The sequence below is a fragment of the Rhinoderma darwinii genome, chromosome 1, assembly GCF_050947455.1.
Source record: "Rhinoderma darwinii isolate aRhiDar2 chromosome 1, aRhiDar2.hap1, whole genome shotgun sequence".
Taxonomy (NCBI): Eukaryota; Metazoa; Chordata; class Amphibia; order Anura; family Rhinodermatidae; genus Rhinoderma; species Rhinoderma darwinii.
The window spans coordinates 90362851-90386813 of record NC_134687.1 but is presented as its reverse complement, the minus strand read 5'-3'; the positions used below and the strand labels follow the sequence as shown (position 1 = coordinate 90386813).

Genomic DNA, 23963 nt, shown 5'->3' with positions numbered 1-23963 from the left:
CAGCTCCACTGCCACCACAGAACCGAAGATGAGAAGAATGTGAATTCTTCTGTTCCATGGCGACGGGAGTATCTTCGGAAGCAGCAGCATCGGAGCTATGCGGGCGGGCGCACGCTCACTCTTCAGCTCTCGGCAGACAAGGATGAGAAGACTGATCTCTGCAGAGGGCTGAGGAGTGAGCGCGTGTGCTCGCACAGCTCCACGGTGCGCTCGCATAGCTCCGAGCTCGCTCCAGCTCTTGCTGTGACACTGTCCGTAGCGGATTGAACAGCACCACAGCGATGTTACATGCCCCCTTGACAGTTCAGGGGGTTATTTACATATCGGGTGCCCAATAGAACGGCATGGATATCTAAATAAAGGAGGATAGGAAAAAAATTTAAAGCGCCCCAGGGCATCTGCAGCCTTGCCTATTACATGCTGCACATGTATGGGCAGGTGAAAGGCTCTCTTTAAATTCGACCAGGGGACTAGACTACGCAATCACTTGATGGCTTATCAAATACACTGCAATACTTCTTTATTGCAGCGTATTAGATGCGTGCTTAACTCGGACAGTCAACCTACTAATTTTTTATAACGGGAATAGATCAGGCTCTTTTCACACTGGCATCAAGAGTTTCATTTTTAAAGGGCTAATTAAAACAAGCCAGAACAGAACCAGGTCACCAGAGTCTTATGGAGGTCTTCAAAATAAAACCAATGCTAATGAGTATCAATTTGCTATTTGTTCTGTAAAGAAAATAATGAAAATGGAAAAAAAAAAATACGACTTTGTATAATCATTTATTTTGGTTTCCTTCATTTTTGGAAGGGACTGAAAAGGAAACTGGGACAGGAACATTTTGGTTCTTACAAGATCGAAAGCAGTGAAGCAAACACTTAAATTCAGTTTTAACAAGTCACATCATTTAGATAAAAATTCACTCGGTTTCATTACACAGCTATAAATGATCTCAGCTTAGAATACAGTGCATCATCATAAATCACAGATCTTTACATAGTGCAAACCATCATTGTGCTTGTTATATACAACTCCCTTGTGCCTTGTATTTCTTAAAAAAAAAAATATTATACAAGGACACCTAAAAAGCCTTAAAATTTGTGGTTCTGACAATATCCCTTTTACCCTCCCTCCCAAAAAGTGGACTCTCCCTTAATGAAGTAAAATTATATCACCTCCATTGAGATCAGCAATAATTGCACTTTAAGTTTCCATAGGACCGGCAGCCGAAGAAAAACAAGTGTATCCCAGGCCTCGAGCAGCTTTCGGACAACATTGACAGATGCTCCTTCAGAACGAGGAAGCAAATCATTTAAGAGGTGTTGTATACACAGTGCATAACCAAGTCTCGTTTAGAAAAACAAAAATGTGGTCAAATATTACAGGCCACCACTTTAAAATACAGTAGTCCTAATGTGACTTTTATACATCCCATAACACCTTAGAACAATAAAACCTTCTGTGAATTGTGTTTTAGATACAAGATGTTAGAAAAATGATATGATATGGCAAGAAAGAAGTTGGAGTCAGGGGGACCAATCCAATTAATTTAAGACAAAAAGTTCCAGAGGATGACATTCGTAATAGGGAGGTCCAAATACTTCACAATTATAAGGCCTAGATTGAAGATATTATGTTACAGTACAAAAGACAATACAGGTGACCTGTAAGGCATCGTAGAGAGGTCTTCCTCGTTATTCCTATGACCAGTCATTATTTTCTTGGTGGTTGGGTATAGAGAACTTTGAAGGTTGACTTATACTTTGTTATTAGCATAAAGTTCTTCAATTTGGGCCTGGAAATATTTTCTTAGCTCGGGCCTCTTGGATTTCATAGTGGGAGTCAGCAGGCCATTTTCGATAGAAAAAATTTCTGGGTGCAGAACAATGTCTTTTACCTGCAAGAGAGTCCAAACTTAAGAAACTGGGTAGTAAAAAAACAAAACAAAAAAAAAAAAACAACACACACAACTCCAGGCAGATAGATCTGCACAACATTTCATCACAGGGGGTAGTTAAAAAAAGCAGTACCAGAGCTCAAGGCTGCTGCAAGTTACTCAGCAAGTCCTCCGAACAGATGACTGACAGGGCTTACCTCCAGAATTGTCACTACACATCCTTTTCAGAGCACTGAGCAAGCTGCTTACAGCAATCCCAAACTCCGTGCCTGCTACTCTAACTCTCCTGTTAGTCCGCAGGGTTTTTGGATTGGTCCTGGTACAAGCATTGTGGACAATTTATGTTTACTTTGAACATTCATTTCGATCGTAAAGGCTATGTAATGATCAGTATTAGGCTGGATTCTCACAAACGTTGCGGACCTCTGACATCAAAAACTGCAGTTTTTCACGTCCAAGGTGTATCCGTGCTGTACGCTGCGGGTCGCGTTATCACGCATCCCCCATAGACTAGAGTCTATGGAGGGATGCGTGAAGCGCAAAAAAATAGGACATGTCCTATTTTTTCATGTTCCAACGGTTGTGTGAACGGCCCCATTGAATTACATAGGTCCGTGTGACGGCCGTTGTTTTAACGGCCGTAACATGGACATAGAACACGTTTGTTTTTGTATGTCTGACACGGTCTCACCCTAAGGCCTTAATCACACAGTCAGTCCAACTCAATAACTGTTTCGGCTGACATTGTTCTGCAGCTTCTATGAACAATGTATACAATGTCAGCCGAAACAGTTATTGAGCTGGACTGACTGTTCGGCTGACAGTGGCTCCTGTATGGCTGACACGCTCTCCTTAATTCTGATCAAATCTAAATTTTCCACAGCCTTTAAGCTATAAATTAATGATAGAGGTAAACAGAACTTGTCCACAATGCTTGTACCAGGACCAGGCAGTTTGTTAGTCTGCAGAATTTTCTAAGGGAAGTTCAAGTAGCAGGCACTGAGTTTGGTGTTGTTGTAAGCTTGTTTTTCTTAAAATGTTTGCTTTGTTTCAGTGCTGCAGCTCCTATGTATCCATTGTACATAGAAGCTGCAGAACATAGGAGTTGCAGCGCTGAAGCAAAGCAAGTATATTAGAAAAGTGCTAAGTATCAGAAAATACAGAACATTATGGAAACCTTTAAACTTTCTTTTAATGTCTTACAGAGTATGCAAAAGAATTGGTTGGCCCCACCTAATTATATCAACATAGTGAGGGGTGCAAATAAACTATGACCGAAAAAGTATGCCACAATTAAATACACAAAAGTGGACATTGTATGTAAGAAGACTCAACCTCTATTACATCATATAATCAAAGATAATCTTCATTCATAAACTAAAGACCAAAAACAAAATACATAGTTCTGGAGCCATTATAATAAGATGAAACCTCCCCATTGGAATTCCAATCTTATAAGCGGAACACAAGATCGTACACCCCCCCCCCCCAAAAAAAAAAGCACTTTCCAAAGAGTAATAAAATGCTTTTTTGTATAGACTTGTGATATTTATTACCAACAAAGCTTATTTTGTGGGGAGGAGGGTACGGTTTAGTTTTCGGCTTTATAATGGAGAGTCTTCCTCTTATTTTGAGCCCAAATGCAGAGATTTAAAAATCACCAAAGCCCCTATATGTGTTAGACAGTTGAATTTTTTAAAATTAACTCCCAAAAGCACCAGTTCATGTAAAAGGAGACAAAAAAAAAAAAAAAAAAAAAACGTTAATCCAACATAGTAATTGATTAAGGTAACCATTCTCTTACTTGTTCAAAAGTTTTCAAACCAGCTTCTTTTCCCAGTCTCAGTAAATCTTCCAGAACTACGTTTTTAAAGTCCTGTGAACAGATTAAATAAAGTGTGCATAAAGTCACAAATGCAGAAGCACAAGTTCGGAGGTCAACTACCGGAAACGGTTTAGGAATTTCAAGGGCACTAAATATCTAAACTTGAAATCCATGTAAATTGTTCAGTCCTAAAAAATCCCTTCCCTTCATATCTGTATGGAGTATTCACACGATTAAGAATGTCCACTTTGGACATACTTTTTCTTAGAAGGCTATCCCAGCGCTGCAGCAGGAAAAATGGTGCTACATGTAATGTAATGAACTTCTGGGTCGTCCAAAGGAGAGATGCACACTGTAGCCTCTCTGCACTCAGCTGATCGTGAGTCCTCGACGAGGGACCCCTCTTACTCAGAATGCCTTAATAAAGACATTTTAATACCAGACAACACCTGTAAAAAGCGTTTTATGTTTGTTTAACCCCTTAAGGACGCAGCCTAGTTTGGGCCTTAAGGCTCAGAGCCCATTTTTCAAATCTGACATATTTCACTTTATGTGGTAATAACGTCGGAATGCTTAAACCTATCCAAGCGATTCTGAGATTGTTTTCTCGTGACACTTTGGGCTTCATGTTTGTGGTAAAATTTGGTCGATATATTCAGTCTTTATTTGTGAAAAATTGCAAAATTTAGAGAAAATTTACAAAAAATAGCATTTTTCAGAATTTAAATGTATCTGCTTGAAAAACAGACGGTTATACCACCCAAAATAGTTACTAGTTCACATTTCCCATATGTCTACTTTAGATTGGCATCGTTTTTTGAACATTATTTTATTTTTCTTGGACGTTACAAGGCTTAGAACATAAACAGCAATTTCTCAAATTCTTAAGAAAATTTCAAAAGCCTTTTTTTGAAGGTGCCAGTTCAGTTCTGAAGTGGATATGAGGGGCCTATGTATTAGAAACCCCCATAAAACACCCCATTTTAAAAACTAGACCCCTCAAAGTATTCAAAACAGCATATAGAAAGTTTTTTAACCCTTCAGGCATTTCACAGGAATTAAAGCAAAGTGGAAATGAAATTTGCAAATTGCATTTTTTCTGCTGAATTTCAATTTTATTCAATTTTTTTTTAGTAACAGAGAAGGTTTTACCAGAGAAATACTACTAAATATGTATTGTCCAGATTCTGCAGTTTTTAGAAATGTCCCACATGTGCCTCTAGTGCGCTCGTGGACTAAAACACAAGCCCTAGAAGCAAAGAAGCACCTAGTGCATTTTGAGGCCTCTTTTTTATTAGAATATATTTTAGGCAGCATGCCAGGTTTGAAGAGGTGTTGAGGTATCAAAACAATGGAAACCCACCAGAAGTGACCCCATTTTGGAAATTACACCCCTCAAGGAATTCATTTATGGTTTTTGTTATCATTTTGACCGCACAGTTTTTTCACAGCACCTATTTGAATTGGGCTGTGAAATGAAAAAAATGATATTTTTTCCAATAAGATGTCATTTTTGATCAAAATTTCTTATTTTCACAGGGAACAACATACCCCATTTTGTTGCCCAATTTGTCCTTAGTGCGGCAATACCCCATTTGTGGTGATAAACTGCCGTTTGGGCCCATGGGAGGGCTCAGAAGAAAAGGACCACCATTTGGCCTACTGGAGCTTTTCTGGTGCTAAGTCATGTATGCAGAAGCCCCTGAGGTACCAGTACAGTTGAAACCCCCGAGAAGTGACCCCATTTTAAAAACTACACCCCTTAAGACATTCATCTAGAGGTGTAGTAAGCATTTTGACCCCACAGGTACTGTGTAAAAGATAATGCGCAGCAGATGGTGCAGAGTGAGATTTGCAATTTTATGTATATATATGGCATGTCAGTGTCCGATATAGTGTGCCCAGCATGCGCCACCGGAGATATACACCCCTTAAATTGTAATGTGGGTTCTCCTGGGTACGGCAATACCCTACATGTGGTTGTTATCAGCTGCCTGGGCACACGGCAGGGCTTAGAAGGGAAGGACCACCATTTGGCCTACTGGAGCTTTTCTGGTGCTAAGTCATGTATGCAGAAGCCCCTGAGGTACCAGTACAGTTGAAACCCCCGAGAAGTGACCCCATTTTAAAAACTACACCCCTTAAGACATTCATCTAGAGGTGTAGTGAGCATTTTGACCCCACAGGTATTGTGTAAAAGATAATGCGCAGCAGATGGTGCAGTGTGAGATTTGCAATTTTATATATATATGCCATTTCAGTGTCCAATATATTGTGCCCAGCATGCGCCACCGGAGATATACACCCCTTAAATTGTAATGTGGGTTCTCCTGGGTACGGCAATACCCTACATGTGGCTGTTATCAGCTGCCTGGGCATACGGCAGGGCTCAGAAGGGAAAGATGAGGGGGGTAAGCTGTGGAGTGCATCAGGGTAAATTAAAAATCAAGGGATGTATGATACATTTTAAAACAATCTTTTATACAGAGCCCTGGTTTTTCGGGACACGTGTCACATTGGTATATTGTGTTCTTCCTTATCCCCCTCTTATAGCAGACTCTGCACCTCTTTTGACTCTTTCCCTTTCCACCGGTTTGGGGAACTTCTCCTGGAAAGTGTTGCCCTGGTACGATGCGTGTGGCCTCGCTTCCAGAAGTACTGGGTGCCCCCCCTTCCTGGTCCCTAAAGATTAGATCTTGAAATTCCAGGAAAGTTCCCCTCTGGCCTGCACATCGACGTAGCACGTACGCATTGTACAAAGCCATCTGTATGATGTGCCCGGCCAGCTTCTTATACCACACCGCATGGCGCTGTAGGGCTTCAGGACTTGATTTGACAAATCCATCCCTCCCATGTACCTATTGTAGTCCAGGATGCAGTCTGGTTTGCGGGTGGCCTTTCCTTCATATATCCTAAATCTGTAGGTATACCCTGATGCACTCTCGCACAGCTTATACATCTTCACGCCATACCTTGCCCTCTTACCTGGCAGGTACTGGCGGAATTGAACCCTCCCTTTAAAATGTACCAGGGACTCATCAATAGAAAAACACTTCTCGGGGGTGTATGCTTGGGAAAACCGGGCACTGAAACGGTCTAATAGGGGTCTCCGTTTATACAAACGGTCAAAACTGGGGTAATCTCGGGGTGGGCACGGCTCATTATCAGTATAATGTAAGAAGCGAAGTATTGCCTCATTTATTTATTTTTTTAGGTTCCAGTTCATTTCTGAAGTTGCTTTGAGGGGCCCATATATTAGAAACCCCTATCAAACACCCCATTTTAGAAACTAGACCCCTCAAAGTATTCACAACAGCATTTAGAAAGTTTATGAACCCTTTAGGTGTTTCACAGAAATTTAGAGCAAAGTAGAGGTGAAATTTACTCTTTTTATACCATTTTTTTAATAACACAAAATGATTTATCAGAGAAACGCAACTTAATAGGTATTGCCCAGATTCTGCAGTTTAGAGAAATATCCCACATGTTGCCCTCGGGCGGTAATGGACTGAAGCACCGGCCTCCGAAGCAAAGGAGCACCTAGCGGATTTTGAGCCCTCTTTTTTATTAGGCACCATGTCCGGTTTGAAGATGTCTTGTGGTGCCAAAACATTGGAAACCCCCCAAAAGTTACCCCAATTTTGAAACTAGACCCCTTGAGGAATCCATTGTAGTTTTCTTGGGGTGCATGCGGCTTTTTGATCAGTTTTTATTCCATTTTTAGGTGGCGTGGTGACTAATAAACAGCAATTCTACTATTGTTTTTGTATACTTTTTTTTTTACAGCGTTCACCGTGCGCTATAAATGACACATTCACTTTATTCTGCGGGGCGATACGATTACGGCGATACCAGATGTTTATAGGTTTTTTTGATGTCTTATGGCGTTTGCACAATAAAATACGTTTTGTAAACAATCATTCACTTTTTGTGTTACCTTATTCTAAGAGCCAGAACGTTTTTATTTTTCAATCAATAAAGCCGTGCGAGGACTTATTTTTTGCGTAACGAACTGTAGTTTCGATCAGTACCATTTTTAGGTACATGCGACTTTTTGATCTCTTTTTATTCCATTTTTTGGGAGGTGAAGTGACCAAACAATTGTGATTGTGGTACGGTTTATTAATATATTTTTTTACGGCGTTCACCGTGCGGGATAAATAACAAAATAATTTTGTAGTTCAGGCCGTTACGGACGCGGCGATACCAATTATGTATAGTTTATTTGTTTGTTTATATATTTAAATTAATTATAAATGACTGATAAGGGAAAAAGTGGGACTTTTACTTTTATTACTTTTAAAACTTTTATTTTCTTATTTTTACACATCTTTTTTTAACTTTTTTTTAACTTTATTACTTTGTCCCACTAGGGGACTTGAGGGCAGGAGGCCCTGATCGCTATTCTAATACACTGCACTACATGCGTAGTGCAGTGTATTAGAGCTGTCAGCTACTCACTGACAGCAAGCATAATGGGTCCTGACGTTGTCAGGACCCACTAGGCTTCCGTCTATGGCATAGCCGGACGCCATTGTTTGGTGTCCGGTTGCCATAGTCACCATCGCCGGCTGCTATCGTGTAGCAGGCCGGCGATGGCGGATTAACCCCTAAGAAGCCGCGATCGCTATTGAACGCGGCTTCTGAGGGGTTAATCGGCGGGGGAGCTCCGCGATCGGTCCCGGCACATTGAGCAGTGATAGTCTGCTGTCGGAAACAGCAGCTATCACAGCTCATGAACGCGCCCCGCGCGAACGGCGCCGTGTTTACTCCATGACCTACTATTAGGTCACTGAGCGCGAACGCTACAGTTAGCATGACCTAATAGTAGGTCATGGAGCGTTAAGGGGTTAAAAGCCACTTAAAAGGTGTCGTCCGGCTTAGAAAACACATCTTCAAATACCATATTAGAGAATTTTAAATTAAGGGGGGGGGGGGGGATCCCCTGTTCAGTATCCTTATCTCTTGGCCAGAGTACAGAGCCGTTACAGAGAGAGCGTCTCTCGCTTAGGAGTACCTGCCTTGCATTACACAAACAATCTATGGACCTGAATGTGAACAGTGTAATGCTAAAATTCCCCTGTGGTGGCACTGAAGGGAAAGTGAACACATAGGCTAGAATTACACTGGCATTGCGCATCTCGGACGTGAAAAACGGCTGTCCGAGGTGCATCCGTGCTCTGCACTGCGGGACGAGATATCACGCATCCCCCATAGACTATAGTGTATGGAGGGAAGTGTGAAGCACAAAAAAGTAGGACTTGTCCTATTTTCTCACAGACCCTTCACGCGGTCCGTTGAAACAAGGGCCGGCTGAACGGCCACATTGGATTGTATAGGTCCGCGTGACGGCCGTTGTTTCAAACTGACATCTAAGTGACTACAGAGGGATGGGGCCTCTCAGGCTATATGCTTATTAGGCCGTGCCATCAGTAAATGAGATGTATGACTCGTCCCACAAACAACCAAGCCCTCCTACAGCTACTGGAATACGGTGATCGATTCCTCCCTCATAAAATGTGCAATTTATTGTTCAAAAGTACTAAAACAAAGCAAAAAAATAAATATATAGATACACATATTTGGTATCGCCATAATCGTACCATCTCAAAATAAACGGGTACATTTATGCCGCATGGCGAATAGTGTAAATTTAAAATGCAAAAAACTATGGTGGAATTGCGTTTTTTTTTTAAGGGGGGGGGGGGGGTTTAAAAAAAACCAAAAACAAAGAAAAAGATAAACATTAATAAGTTTTATGTACCCCAAAATGGCACCATTTAATAATACAACTTGTCCTGCGAAAAACAAGCACTCACACAGCTGTTGTCGGTAAGAGAAAAAAAAAAAAAGGTGGCGTCTAAAATAAAATTTAAAAAAAAAATAGAAAAATACATTTTAAGTGTTTTAATGTGCAAAAGTAGTAAAACAAAAATCTATATAAAAATTTGGTTTCGCTCTAATCGTAAAGACCCGCAGAAAAAAATTTAAGATGTCATTTTTCCCACTCATCTATTCTTAATCATATTCAATGCATCTTGTGCATACAGACAAGCTGCCCAAATTAACAGGAGACACCAGGAGAACTTTAAAAGAGAAAAAAAAAAAGCTTATTTTTTTTTTTTTTACCAGAAGTAATCTCACTCGTCTATGAGCAGTAGCTGGCAGGGATTGACGTTATGTCCCATTTAAGTGAATGGGGATGAGCTGCAATGCCACACGTGCCATGGACTAGTGTCACTATTTTTTTTTACACACACACACACACACACACACACTTTACCTAATCTTATACAACCTCTTAAAGAAAGAGGGACAAAACCTACCTTATTCTTGCATAGGTCCTCATAGGTACAATCAAATTTCTTCTTTTTTGCCCAGTTGAGTACATTCTCAGGATCTGGAATCGCAATGCCGACGAGGAAGGCCTGACGAGAGAAGAACATAAAAATGTATGCAGTTTCCACCCCACAACCCATCATGCTTATAAAGGTAGTACTAGTTACCTGTAGACTCTCTCCATAAACAAAGACCTGCACCACTGCTTCACTCCTTGCATAGATGTTCTCAATCTTCTCCGGTGCAATATATTCACCCTGGGCTAATTTAAATATATGCTTTTTCCTGTCTATTATCTTTAATGTACCATTCTAGTGAAGGAAATAAAAATGGCAAGATTATGTTAGACTAGGACTATATCCACTCTAAATATACAAGTTTTTATGTTTAGGTTTTAGGGAGATAATACGGTTACAAATGTTATATACATTTTAAATAATTTCAACGGTTTTTCAAAAATAGTAATTTTATAATGGTCAAATAGTTTGAGACATAACCAAACTCTTTGGCCCACTTGGAGCTTTATAAATAGTAAATTACAACATCATGTTGGTTGAGCATTCACACAGGAAAACTAAAGCAGCTAATGGTTTTGACCTATTCTTATCCGCAGGTGTTCAATCAGATTATCTTCTGGGATTAACATGTAATATGTACGCTTTGTTGGTAATAGTAGGGCATCTGTATAAACATACATTAAAAACTATAATATACAGCATAAGTAGACTTGACAAAAACTAGCATTAACAATTCATACATAAGGTAAAATTAAAAAGGGGCTGTCCCATCTGGACCACCCCTTTGTACGAAGCCGCCCTGGTGATGAAATGAGTTGCATTTTTCCAGATTCGCTAACCCCCAGAAATCAACTGAGAATCAGAGGAAATGCCACATGGCTACCCAGTCAAATGAAAGGGGACCATTGAGTTTACCAAGGAAGGAGTTATCTGTGACTTAAAATTGCTGGCCTACCCTTAGGGGCGGCTTCCTTCCGTAAAGAATGCCACCCCTGTGAATGGTCGATTACCGTTGGTCTAGTTTTTACTCCCCCAGCAAAAAAACATTTAAAGAGGCTCTGTCACCACATTATAAGTGGCCTATATTGTACATGTGATCGGCGCTGTAATGTAGATTACAGCAGTGTTTATTTAGAAAAACGATCATTTTTGACGGCATCACCTATTTTAGCTTTATGCTAATGACTTTCTTAATGGACAACTGGGCGTGTTTTACTTTTTGACCAAGTGGGCGTACTACAGGGGAGTGTATGACGCTGACCAATCAGTGTCATACACTTCTCCCCATTCATTTACACAGCATATAGTGATCTTATTACATCAATGTGCAGCCACATACACACACACTAACGTTACTCAAGTGTCCTGACAATGAATATACATTACCTCCAGCCAGGACGAGAGGTCTATTCAGAATCCTGACACTTCTGTAGCGTCTGTGTGAGATTTACAGCAAGGCAAGCGTAATCTCGTTTTAAATGACAGGTTACATCAGGTTATTAATCCGGCAGGGCTTAATAAAAGCCTGTCAAAATCACAGTATACTGCAATACATTGGTATTGCAGTATATAGTGCTAGCGATCTAACGATTGCTAGTTGAAGTCCCCTAGGGGGACTAATAAAAAAATAAAAAAATAAAAAAAGTACAAATTAGTAAGATAAAGTGGGTTTTTTTTTTATGTAAAAAAAAAAAAAGCAAAGTTCAAAAAAAACCCTATTCCCATAGTAAAAACACAAAAACAATTGGTATCGCCACATCTGTAAAAATCGGAACTATTACAATATAATTATTTCATGAAATAAAAAAAGTGATCAAAACGTTGCATGTACCCCAAAACTGTATCAAAAACTACAGCTTATCCCGCAAAAAATAAGCCCTCACACCACTTAATCGACGGAAAAAGAAAAAAAAATAAAATAAAAAAATTGCCAACACAAAATAAGATTTTTTTTTACACTTCGGTTTTTACTTGTAAAAGTAGTAAAATCTAGAAAAAACGAACACACACACACACGGTATCGCCATAATTGTATTGACCCGCAGAATAAAGTTAACTTGTTGTTTTCATTGCACAGTGGATTCCGTAAAAACGAAGCGCAAAAAACAATGGAGGAATCGCTGTTTTTTTCATTTTCTACCCCACAAATAATTTTTCCCCCGTTTCCTAGTACATTATATGGCACAATAAATGAAAAACTAAAACTCGTCCCGCAAAAATCAAGGCCTCATAGGACTATATAGACGGAAAAATAAAAAAAGTTACGGCTTTTGGAAGGTAGGGAGGAAAAAAACTAAAATTAAAATCTGAAAAATGGCTGCGGCAGGAAGGGGTTAAGAAGTCTTTTCCAGGCAGATTTATTTACCAAAAAATAGGACATATCCTATTTTTGGCCGTTTTCACTGGCAGACAGCCCCCATTAAAGTCAATGGATCTGGTTTTGACGGCCATCAATACACGTAACAACTGTTAACGGATCTGTGTCATGGGGATTCAAGAGGCAAGGGATCTATTGCTTCCTTTGCTGGCTATCGGTGGCACAATGACCCCAAATGCCCTACACACACCGATGCAGCGCCGTCTTCTCCACGTGTGGTCTCTAGTCTTCACAGGTTCTGCGAAGGCGATGCAATGACATCATCGCACCGCCTTCGCAGATCCGTGAAGACAAGAGACCACACGTGAAGACAAGAGACCACACGTGAAGACGGCGCTGAATCGGTGAGTGTGGGGGGCTGTGTGGCGTCATCTACGGGGGGGCTGTGTGGCGTCATCTACAGGGGGGGGGGCTGTAAAGTGTCTAGGTGAACATGTGACCTTCCTTTGGGTATTTTCAGGGGGCTGGGACAGAATAAAGCCTGACAAAATGAAATGCATCAGTTTTTTTGTTTGTTTTTTAACGGCCATGAAAAATGGATGCGAAAGGGCGATTAAAAATGGACTAACGGCCTGGAAATGGATGAAAATTTGGAGGCACACTGATGCAAGACGGCCATGAAACACTGACAGTTGATCCGTTTTTAATGGCCATTTTTTTTCACAGTCTTGTGAATGTAGCCTTATAGTAATTGAGTATTGTTATAGTAGTTCAAATAACTAATTGATTAACAATAATTTTGTATCAAATTTTTTCCTTGAGTGGCCCATTTACCGGACCGAGTTTGAGGCCCCGGCTATAGAGGATGAATTCCGATCAGTGGCCCAAGCCTCCTTCTTATGCCACATTCTTAAAGCGTTCACAACAAGAACAACCTAAGCTACGTATTAAAAAGTGACAATATAATTTTTTTGTTACCTCCCAGTGAGGCTGAATTGAAAAGATAATCGGGAGGTTTACTAAAACGCACAACACCCACCCAACCACCCCCAACTTTCTGTTTGCACGTTGTGACTGTAAATATTAGTGACCATGGCATTTTCTCTAGGACACTAAATATTTTCACTTTAAGCACAAAAGTAACAGAATGCAACAAGTATGTGCATTTTACTTACAGGCAACCATTTCCCAACATCTCCAGTATGCAGCCAGCCGTCCTGGTCCAAAGCTTCAGCAGTTTTTTCATCATCCCTTAAGTACCCTTGAAAAACATTTGACCCTCTCACACAAACCTATTCAAATAAAACATCAATGTTAAAAATTAAAAGCAAACACAGATTGTTGATACTTTGAAGACTCCTGATAAAAATGGTAGAACTGGACTTACCTCACCCTCTCCCTTTGCTGCAAAATAGTTCATTTCCTCCACATCCACCAACTTTATATAATTGCAGGGCATGGGTGGGCCAACGTGACCTGGCATGGAGACAAATTCATCAATTACATCCCCCTTGCCCATTTTGCAATAGCATTGTATACAGAGCGGTGATCGCATCAAATACAGGCTATGTATTAGGTACCGGCCTTAGCTGCAGTTTATATATTTTCTCTAGCGGAATATAGAGAGAGAAGGGCAGTCAAAAGGGGAAATCAAATTCTGTGGTTGCGGTGAGATCTTGTCTAAATATAGACCACGGCTTTGTAGACTGTCCTAAGCAAACTCCTCCAGCAAGCGAGATATTACTAGTACATCAGGAAATTGCAGATAACATTTCTTAAGGAAGTAGCCTGCATATTTTCAAACTGCATATACACCAATGACCGCATTAGGCTATGTTCACACGGAGTATTTTTGGGGAGGAATATCTGCCTCAAAATTCAGTTTGGAACTTTGAGGCAGATATTCCTCTCACCGGACACGCCGATTTTCGCTCCGTTTTTCGCCCGCGGCCATTGAGCGCCGCGGGCATAAAACAGCGAGAAGTACGCTTTCTCCTGCCTCCCATTGAAGTCAATGGGAGGTCAGAGGCGGAAGCGCCCGAAGATAGGGCATGTCGCTTCTTTTTCCCGTGAGGCAGTTTTACTGCTCGCGGGAAAAAGACGCCGACGCCTCCCATTGAAATCAATGGGAGGCGTTCTCGGGCCGTTTCTGCCGAGTTTTGCGACGCAGTTTCCGCGTCAAAAAACTCGGCAAAATACCCAGTGTGAACATAGCCTAAGGCTCAAAGTGGCATCTTCTAGATAAACAATCTTTTAAAGGAATATGTATTGCCTCTAAGAAGTTAGATTCTCCTTGGAGTGATCCAGCTGGTAGGGATTCTTTAGGGCACTGAAGAGAGTTTTCGTCCTATTTTGCAAAGTTACATTTCGGATTTATCCACATTTTTTTTTATTGAAGTGTAAGAGTGAGGCGACTGTGTCACTGTTTTGTTGTGGGGCTTTGCCTCGATTTTTGGAACTGCTACATGTTCACCCTTAATGGAGCGCAGTAGTAGATAGATGTTCAGGATACGGTTAACTAAAGAAGCCAACGTCAGCACTGGATCTTCAAAGACAATGCTATACAGAAGAGTATAAGTGGGTATCAGATAACCTTGATCTCAGTGCTTGCATAAGTAAAACGAAGTTTATAACTGAAGGACTAAAATCTATATTTACCCATTTATACAAACGTGGGTTATTTGTAATGAATGTGTTTTATAGATCATACTGAAAGCAAAGACAATCGGTTCCCTGAATTCAGATACAAAGCTCATAGTTAACGCTGCCCATATGAAATCTCACTGCTAATGAGACCTGTGTTAATAATCCCTAAAAGTCGATATCGTGTGCACGTACAAGGAAAGTCTGACGAGGAGAATAAAGAAAACCAGATTGGAGGCTTTCACTTTTCCCGGAATGTTGCATATTAATACAGCATCCTCAACAGAACATTGGAGTGTGGGTTCACCTTCTCTGGAAACCTGAATGTCTTCTATGAAATTACTATTTTAAACCCATATAGCGGTAATGCTAGTGTTACACAGCAACTCTAGCCACAACACTTGTCGCACGGCCACAGATGGCTGTGTTGCGCTGCGTGCATCGAAGGTAATGAAGCATCCCCATTCACTTTCATTACCTGCGAAGGCGGCAGTGCGACACCGCGATCTTTGGACAGCCAACCTGTGTCATGACCAAAGTCGCTGTGTATCCCTATCCTAAATGTGGTGCTGTATGGTTGACAAAGGATACACAGGGGTTCACAGGGAATGGTATACGCTACAAATATTGAACACATTTAATCTCTATATCTATCTAAATATGTATTTCTGTAGTCTGTTCTTTATGCATGGCCAAACGACTGGACCAATCTGCACCAAATTTGTCACATAAGTAAATCACGCGCTTCCAAAGGTTTAGACCAGATTTCAGCTCTCTAGGACCTACCGTTCGACATATTCATAAAAGCAAATATGGCACCACTGGCTTTCACATCAAGGACCTTCCTCCATATCACATCAGATGACCTGTATTAGCCAATAGAAGCTCGAAGGTCCTTCATTCTTAGCCTCACTCACACACAGTTTTATACCAGGTTTCCATAACAACCAAACCATTTTTCTTTACTCGACATGTTGCTCGCTGTAAACTAACTGTACCTATACTGGATTGGAGCATTCTCATGAATTGAAACCCTATCAATACCAGTCATGCCTTTAAAAAGGAACCCTGCACTTATATGTACGACTCCTGTGGCAAAGTGCACAACTGCTGCCTGAGCTGCTGAAACCTCAAGAGAACCAAGCTTGCGGATTTCAGCGTTCTCATTAATTGAAACCCTTTCAGACCAGTCGCGCCTCCAAAAATGAACCCTGAACTTGGACATGTCAGCTTCATATCAGTAGGAAATGAAGTTTTTACACACACCAGTGTGAAGCCGGGTAACTCTGCTATTTTATATTATAAAAGTGAATGTCTGTTTGTCTGTCCTCTATAGGCATCCAAACTCCTGAAACCATTTGACACACAGGTACATCGGGTGTCCGGGAAGATTTTCGTAAATGAGCCAGTCTTGCCGTTGTTTTCTGTTATCAGCCATTATATTGAATGCCTGTCTTTCTCTATAGGCATCCAAACAGCTGAACTATTTGACCCCAAACTTGGCACACAGGTACATCGGGTGTTCAGGAAGGTTTTGGTAAAGTCCTGACCTCGCTGTTGCTCTGTTATCAGACATCACATGATCACGATCCAATACTATAAAAGCGAATACAGACATTTGCTTTTATAGTAAAGATGTTTTTAACTGGCAGTAGCAGGTAGTGCACTTTACAAGATAATCCTAGATGGGAAGATACAGGGGAGCGGGTTACCCATAGCAACCAATCACATTACTGATTGCAGTTAGTAATGCAGCTTTCCTCCTGACAGAGACTCCTCTTGCCCAACTGCAAGCTTATCAAATGCGTCATACTGCTGCTCAAGCTGCTGAAACTCCTCGGCAAACTCGGGCTCTCTCAGCAACAGATCAGACACGTGGCTCTCAGAAGCGCAGAGACTCCTGCCCGAACCCAGGCTAGTCAGCAGGCTGATAGAGCACATCATATTCAGCGTGGTAATGAGTGGGCTTTCATGCATGATGCAGTTTTCAATTATGACTGGTAATAAAACTGCCAATGTTAGTCAACAGGCTCGGTCACAGTTTTATGACTCTATTTCCTACCAGATTAGCGGTTCGGTATTTAGTTAAAATTGAAACAAACAGTGTGTAACTGCCGGGATATACAGGGCTACTAGCGATTTCCCTGTAAAACAAGAAAATACGAGGGATGGATTGGCCTCCTGGGAAGCCTTAGAACGATTCGAATGAACACAGACAGACATATTATACACAGGCCGGGTACTTTTTCTAGTCATCTATAAAACACCAGAGATGGACATTTCCTACCTGCTGTCCAGTCCCCGGGAATGGTCAGTGAACAACCAGCAGTGCATTCAGTCTGACCATAACCTTCATAGAACTGATAGGGAAAGAAAACAAGATTGTCATGTGAAGGTACAATAAATATGGAACAGGCAATTTGTATGGCGAATGTAAACAGGAGAGAAAACAAAAAAATCCATCATCAAGAAATCCAAAGATAATCGGATATGTGGTCCAAATACCAATGGATATGATCCAATTAAGGCAACTATATGGATCTACTGTATACATAAAGCTGGGTGTATGCAGCACGTCCATGAAGAATACGGTATAGAGGTCCTAGTCTAGAATATAGTAGGATCCTGTAACTGCAGTCCCCAAAATCCAGGGGACTGAATTTTGAAAGGATTGAGTAGTCAATAAACCAATAGAAACTCTTAAATCTACAGTTAAATTACCATGCAGGGTTGTCGACCAGATTTCTTTTTTTCAACAATTTATCCAAAAATCATGGACAGACATTTTTACAGCCAAACTGTAAAGTCAAAATGAATCAGATTAGGAGTGGTGTGTCTTTATGCAGCGCTATTTTTCCTGTCAAACTCCAACACTGATGTGAACAAAGCCTTAGAACACAAGCAGCATTTACTGTGAACTGTAAAATCAGGAGAACAACCACCTCAAGCAAAATAACCTGCAAAATTATGGACAGCATGGGGCCCAAGGTAGCTCAAAAGCCCTTCTGCAAACTAAGACACCAGTATTATAAAAAAAAAAAAAAAAAAAAGAAGCTATGTGGGGGCCCAGTTACAGATTTTGCAATGGGACCCAAGAGCTCCAAGTTACGCCTCTGCAAACACTGGGAAAGAAGAAAAAAATGTTTAAAAAAAGTTCGATTTTTACAGGCTGTACATGAATATACAGACTGTTAGCAACCCTGGTGCCAAGGTTTTCTAAACACTTCGGCCTCTCACACGTGTCAGATTTGCATCTGCTAAAAAAAAATAAAAAATTACCCTTTTTCATGCATATGAATGTCCGTGATGTTTCCGTGTGTCGTCCGTTTTTCTCCTCTGCAAGAACTCTATGGATTTCCTCTATTATACTGCATTTCTTAGCAGCCGATCCGTGAAACAAATCACAGGACACGGATGTGACTTTAATGGTCTGTTTTTGCGGACCAGACTCTCCCATTAGAGGAGAGGGCATGCGGTTACGGTCAACGGACAAGCACTCCATGCAAAGAAACGGGTGCGTTAATAGCCCCATTTAATTGCATTGTTAAAACGGATAGCACTTACGAGAAAAAAAAGTTTGTGTGAATAAGGCCTTAAGTGACTTCTTTTATTCGATCACTGAAATAATCATATTTATTACCATTACAAGATACATTTATAGACACTGCTATATTAAGATTAAACTTGTAAGCACCCACCTGACAGCCAAGAGCCGCCCTTAAGAACGTTAGCACAGTAGGGGAAACTGGAGCTGCACCAGTTATCATTAGTCGTACTTTTCCCCCAAGACTGTCCTACAAGTGAGGGGCAATAACAGAAAATTAGAATGCAGAAATAAATATGTAACAAACCTTAAAACCATATCAGTGCTGCCAACAAATCGTAAAAAAAAGAGATGGTGACCTACGAATGCGTAAACTATGGATCCAATAATAAAGGCATCAGGAGAATCCACTATATACTAGATTTAGTCCCACATGTTGTAATCCAGAAATAGAACATTTGTGAGGTTTCAGCCCGCCTTTATGACGAACCAAGCAAAACACCATAAACAACCACAACACGCACTTTTACTCCTTAATGACCGGACCTGATAAGGCCTTAGTGACCAGCTACATTTTTTCAGTTTTTGCCTCTGCTTTCAGCAGCCATAACTTTTCTATTTTTTCATTGTCATGGCTATATGAGGACTTGTTTTATGCTATATAAATGTTTTTTTTTTGTGCAGTTCAGGTGTAGAAAAAAAAAATCCCCTCTTAAGTTATATAAACAAATTTTTATGGCGTGAATATAGGAGGAAGCGATTCTCGGCATTATTTTTTTGTTTATTTTTTTATCCCGTTCACATTTCACACGAAATAACCTGTAAGGCCCCATGCACACGACCGTTAAGAAATCTCCGTAATTGCGGACCGTAATACGGTCCGCAATTACGGACCCATTCAGTTGTATTAGCCGTAGACACCTTTCTGTATCGCTACGGATAGGTGTCCGTGCCGTAGAACTATACCGGGAATTATGGAGCATGTCCTATTTTTGTATTTTACAGGCCGTGCACCCATACTTTGTATGAAAGAACGGGCCGAAAATGCGGGCTGCGGCTGTCGGATTACGGTCAGGGCTGCGTGCATGAGGGATTCATTCACACGGTGCTAAAAAGAAAAAAAAAACAAAGCTGTAAACGCGTCAAAAATGCTAGCGTTTTTGCGAAGCGCTTTTTAAAGCACAGGCGTTTGACACGTTTTGGGCACGTAATTAGGACTCCCATTGACTATGGGAATTAGGCACGTTTTACATGCCAGGAATTGATCGGAAGTTGTTTTTTTTTTTACACCGTGTTTTTAAACACGCGCGTAAAAAAATGCGTCGTATGCACTACAATGCGTTTTTCCATTGATGTCAATATGTTAGACGCTTTTTTCTGGACGTAAGACGCAGCAAAAACACACCATGTGAATAAGGCCTTAAATAAATTCTTCAGGTTATTACGGTAGTGTAGATACCTAATATGTGTAGGTTTTTTGCTTTTATTTAATGTATGAGCAATAAAATATATCTTATGCCAAATACTTTTTTTTTAATTTGTTATTTTTTTTTAATCCCATTAAGGGATAACTTTCTTTACAACTTTTTTATTTATAATGTATTAGCAAACTCTTGTATGCCAATACATTATACTGTGTCACTGACATAGTGTGCCCTAACAGCAGGCATACTGAACAGACAGCCCTGTGGTCCTTTCTAGGTCCCCAGGGCGGACTGCAGAGAGATTCCCCTGATCTTTGATCGTGTCACCAGGTTTCCGATCAAAGAGGCGTTTCTTTTGATCATGCCGCGGTCAAGTACCACTGTGCTCAAAAGGGTTAAACAGCTGGGGTCGGAATGTTTTCCGATTACAGCTGTGTTCAGGAGGCTGCTCTAAGTTCAGGAGCTGTAATTTACAGCTCCTGCTTAGAGAATGAGCATTAATCAGCCTCTTCTAGAGACGCCAAAAGACGTCGCTGTAGACTAAGCACATGCACCGCCTGCCGTCAAAAGACGGTAGGCGGTCGTTAAGGGGTTAAAGGACCAGTGTCATGAAAAAATAATTTTTTATATCAATTTGCTTTTAGTGTTTTATTTAAAAAAAAAAATTATTTGTGCGTTTGTGTTTTACTTTTATTTTTTAAACTTTGTCTATGGGCGCTGGCATTTTTTTTTCCATCTCTGTATGTGTCGATTAACGACACATACAGACATGGAATACGGCACATACAGCCCCATAGTGAATGCGAACGGGGCCCGTTCCATCCACTATGCTGTACGCCGTCTGTGTGGGAACGGCGCATGCGCCGCTCCCACACAGTCCAAATTGAAGGTCTTCGGCCGAGCGACGTCCGGCGCCATTTTATTGTGGACCGGAAGCTGTGGCCGGACAGTAAGATTACTACTTCCGGTCGTGGCTTCCGGACTTGTGCACTTGGAGCGGAGGGAGCAGACGGAGCGGACGGACCGGAGGGAGCGGCGGCGGCAGGAGCAGGTAAGTTAGGTCTGTGTATGTACGTGTTTTACTGTGTGTTTACTACTGTATGTAAACCTACTACACTGTGTGTTAGCTCAAAAAATGGCGACACAGTGTAGGAGGTTTGACCGTTCAATCCCCTCCTTTCTCCTGGCACTTTACCACATGCCAATGCTGCAATTTGGGGAATTGCTCCATCTAGTGACCAGCACTGGGAAATGTTATAAATTAGAATCTAATTTATAATATTTCCTGACTCGTGAAAAAATTAAAAAAATTAGAACAATGTTTAATCACTTATACACTAACTGTTTAACTAAAAAAAATAAAAAATTTTTTTCTAGTGACACATTCCCTTTAAGGCTATGGACAAGTCCAAAAAAATGTTTTTGTTTTTTTTAAATTACATTAATCAAATGAATTTGCTATTTGAGGGCCTGACGATTGTTACTGAACAGAATCGTGAAATCAATTTTATTTTGCCCAACGATGGCAAGAGACCTCCCGCAGTGAACGGATTAGAAGTGCCTGCGCCTTCCACACACTATTAGACCAAATGCAACAGCAGAATTGGCGCAATACTGCTGCCGGGGTGCGTAGCTCAGTTGTTGATTCAGCCTACTCTCTAGGCTATATTGATTTTTTTTTTTTAGATCTCATGTTTAGAAAAAGCTCCCTTCTTCCCTACAGAGTATACTGCAGCAGCGCTCAAGTCAGTACATGGCCCCCTGCTATCTAACGCTCTAGATCAGCGTTTACTATAGAGCGGCTTGGAGTTCAGAAGTTTGTGCTGTAATAGATAACATTGTAAACCCTTCCTAAAGTACAAGAGTCATCCAAGATCACGAGTAGGCTACAGATCAGTGCACTTCACTCCGCCCCACATCCCACCATGGCCCTACAGCACTACAAATCCCACCATATCCTCACAGGATATGCCAGCATACCCTCACAGCACCGTACTACAAATACCAAATAGTTGCCGACCGCTCCTGGCTTACGTAATATAGGTCTGAAACAGCACAACAGCCAGCTATGTACAGGAGCTGCACAGACTCTACAGCAACAAAATGGTAGAAAATTTGGAAGACTATTTAGGAAGTTTTCTAATTTTGAGATTAGGAAGCAAACGGGGGGGGGGGGGGGGGGGAGGAATGGAGGCAACGCACAGCTGAAAAGCAACCTAAATCAAATATGTTTTTTACTGCGTTGTCCCTGGATTTTGATATAGGTGGGCCGCTTCGCAAACATTTGGCATCCATGCATTATAATTTAAAGAGGCTCTGTCACCACATTATAAGTGCCCTATCTCCTACATAAGGAGATGGGCGCTATAATATTAGGTGACAGTAATGCTTTTTATTTAAAGAAACGATCTATTTTTACCACTTTATTAGCGATTTTAGATTTATGCTAATGAGTTGCTTAATGCCCAAGTGGGCGTATTTTCACTTTAGACCAAGTGGGCGTTGTACAGGGGAGTGTATGACGCTGACCAATCAGCATCATGCACTCCTCTACATTAATTTACACAGCGCATAGGGATCCTGTTAGATCCTTATGTGCGGTCTTATACTTACACATTAACAATACTGAAGTGTTTAGACCGTGAAGAGACATTCCACGGGATGTCTATTCACAATCTCTGCACTTCGTTACTCTGTCTGTGGTAGTTACAGCAGAGGACGCGTAATCTCGCGAGATTACGCGGTAAATGACAGGTTACAACGAGATCTCGCTTCCTCGGCTGTAACTACCATAGAAACAGTAACAAAGTGCAGAGATTGTGAATAGACATCCCGTGGAATGTCTATTCACGGTCTAAACACTTCAGTATTGTTAATGTGTTAGTATAACACAGCACATAAGGATCTAACAGGATCTCTATGCACTGTGTAAATGAATGGAGAGGAGTGCATGATGCTGATTGGTCAGCGTCATACACTCCCCTGTACAACGCCCACTTGGTCTAAAGTAAAACTACGCCCACTTGAGCATTAAGCAACTCATTAGCATAAATCTATAAACGCTAATAAAGTGGTAAAAATAGATCTTTTTTTAACTAAAAAGCACTACTGTCACCTACATTACAGCGCCGATCTCCTTATGTAGGAGACAGGGCACTTATAATGTGGTGACAGAGCCTCTATAATCAACTTTCCATTTGATTTGGATAGTAGTGGAGTCTCAGCCTTTAGAACTTTATTTATGAAGAACTGGCAGTGCACTGGAGCATATGCGAGTTACTTTTGCTTGAATACATAAACATAATCCGCCTCCCAAGTCTTCTAAATCTTTATACTAGCAGGTGTATTAAAAACAAAAATAATCCTTTAATACACATGCCTCGCCCTGCAGGAAACCCTAAACTACCTGTAGTAACCTGATCCTGACATCAAAGCACAACATCCCCGCCTTGGCCTCAAGGTCAATCAGGAAAGACTTTACATTAAAGAGACCTCACATTTTGTATAATGTTCCTACCTGAACTTTTTGAAATATGAGTTTGTCCCAAACACTATCCTTTCGGATAATTCCACTACGGAGTTCTGCCTCTTTTCTTTTGGAAGCAAATTCTAACAGCCAGCGCTTTAAAGAAGTATTTGCTTGTCCGAAGATCTGTATGTAAGAAAAATGAAAAAGTAGTGCTATATACCGAAGTGGCAAACAAAATAAAAATGCAAGATGTGTATGAATATTAAAATATTTACCCGGTCAAACATCCTATTCAACAGACGGGGAACCACTGGGAAAATAGTGGGTTGCAAAACTTTCAAGTCATCCATTAACAATCGAATATCTCCTTGGAAGAAGCCTATTCTTGCTCCGTGGCAAAGTACTACACACTGAAAACATGACAATTTAGAGTTGTTTTATGGTTCAACAAATATTACCCATCACATTGCTCTTAATATAATAA

General features: G+C 40.8%; 1 protein-coding gene across 2 annotated transcripts in view; it reads right to left on the bottom strand.

Annotated features, from left to right (window-relative positions):
• Positions 1-773: 773 nt before the first annotated feature.
• ACSL1 (acyl-CoA synthetase long chain family member 1) overlaps positions 774-23963 on the bottom strand; it is an 86413-nt gene continuing 63223 nt past the window's right edge. For both annotated transcript variants that reach the window (XM_075860188.1, XM_075860187.1), the window contains exons 12-21: positions 23755-23889; positions 23528-23662; positions 18741-18836; positions 17330-17402; positions 13787-13875; positions 13575-13691; positions 10233-10376; positions 10053-10154; positions 3706-3777; positions 774-1901 (exon numbers count right to left, since the gene is read on the bottom strand). In XM_075860188.1, coding sequence (XP_075716303.1) covers positions 1761-1901; positions 3706-3777; positions 10053-10154; positions 10233-10376; positions 13575-13691; positions 13787-13875; positions 17330-17402; positions 18741-18836; positions 23528-23662; positions 23755-23889 — 1104 coding nt within the window. In that variant the 3' untranslated portion in view covers positions 774-1760. The remainder of the gene's footprint in view (positions 1902-3705; positions 3778-10052; positions 10155-10232; positions 10377-13574; positions 13692-13786; positions 13876-17329; positions 17403-18740; positions 18837-23527; positions 23663-23754; positions 23890-23963) is intronic.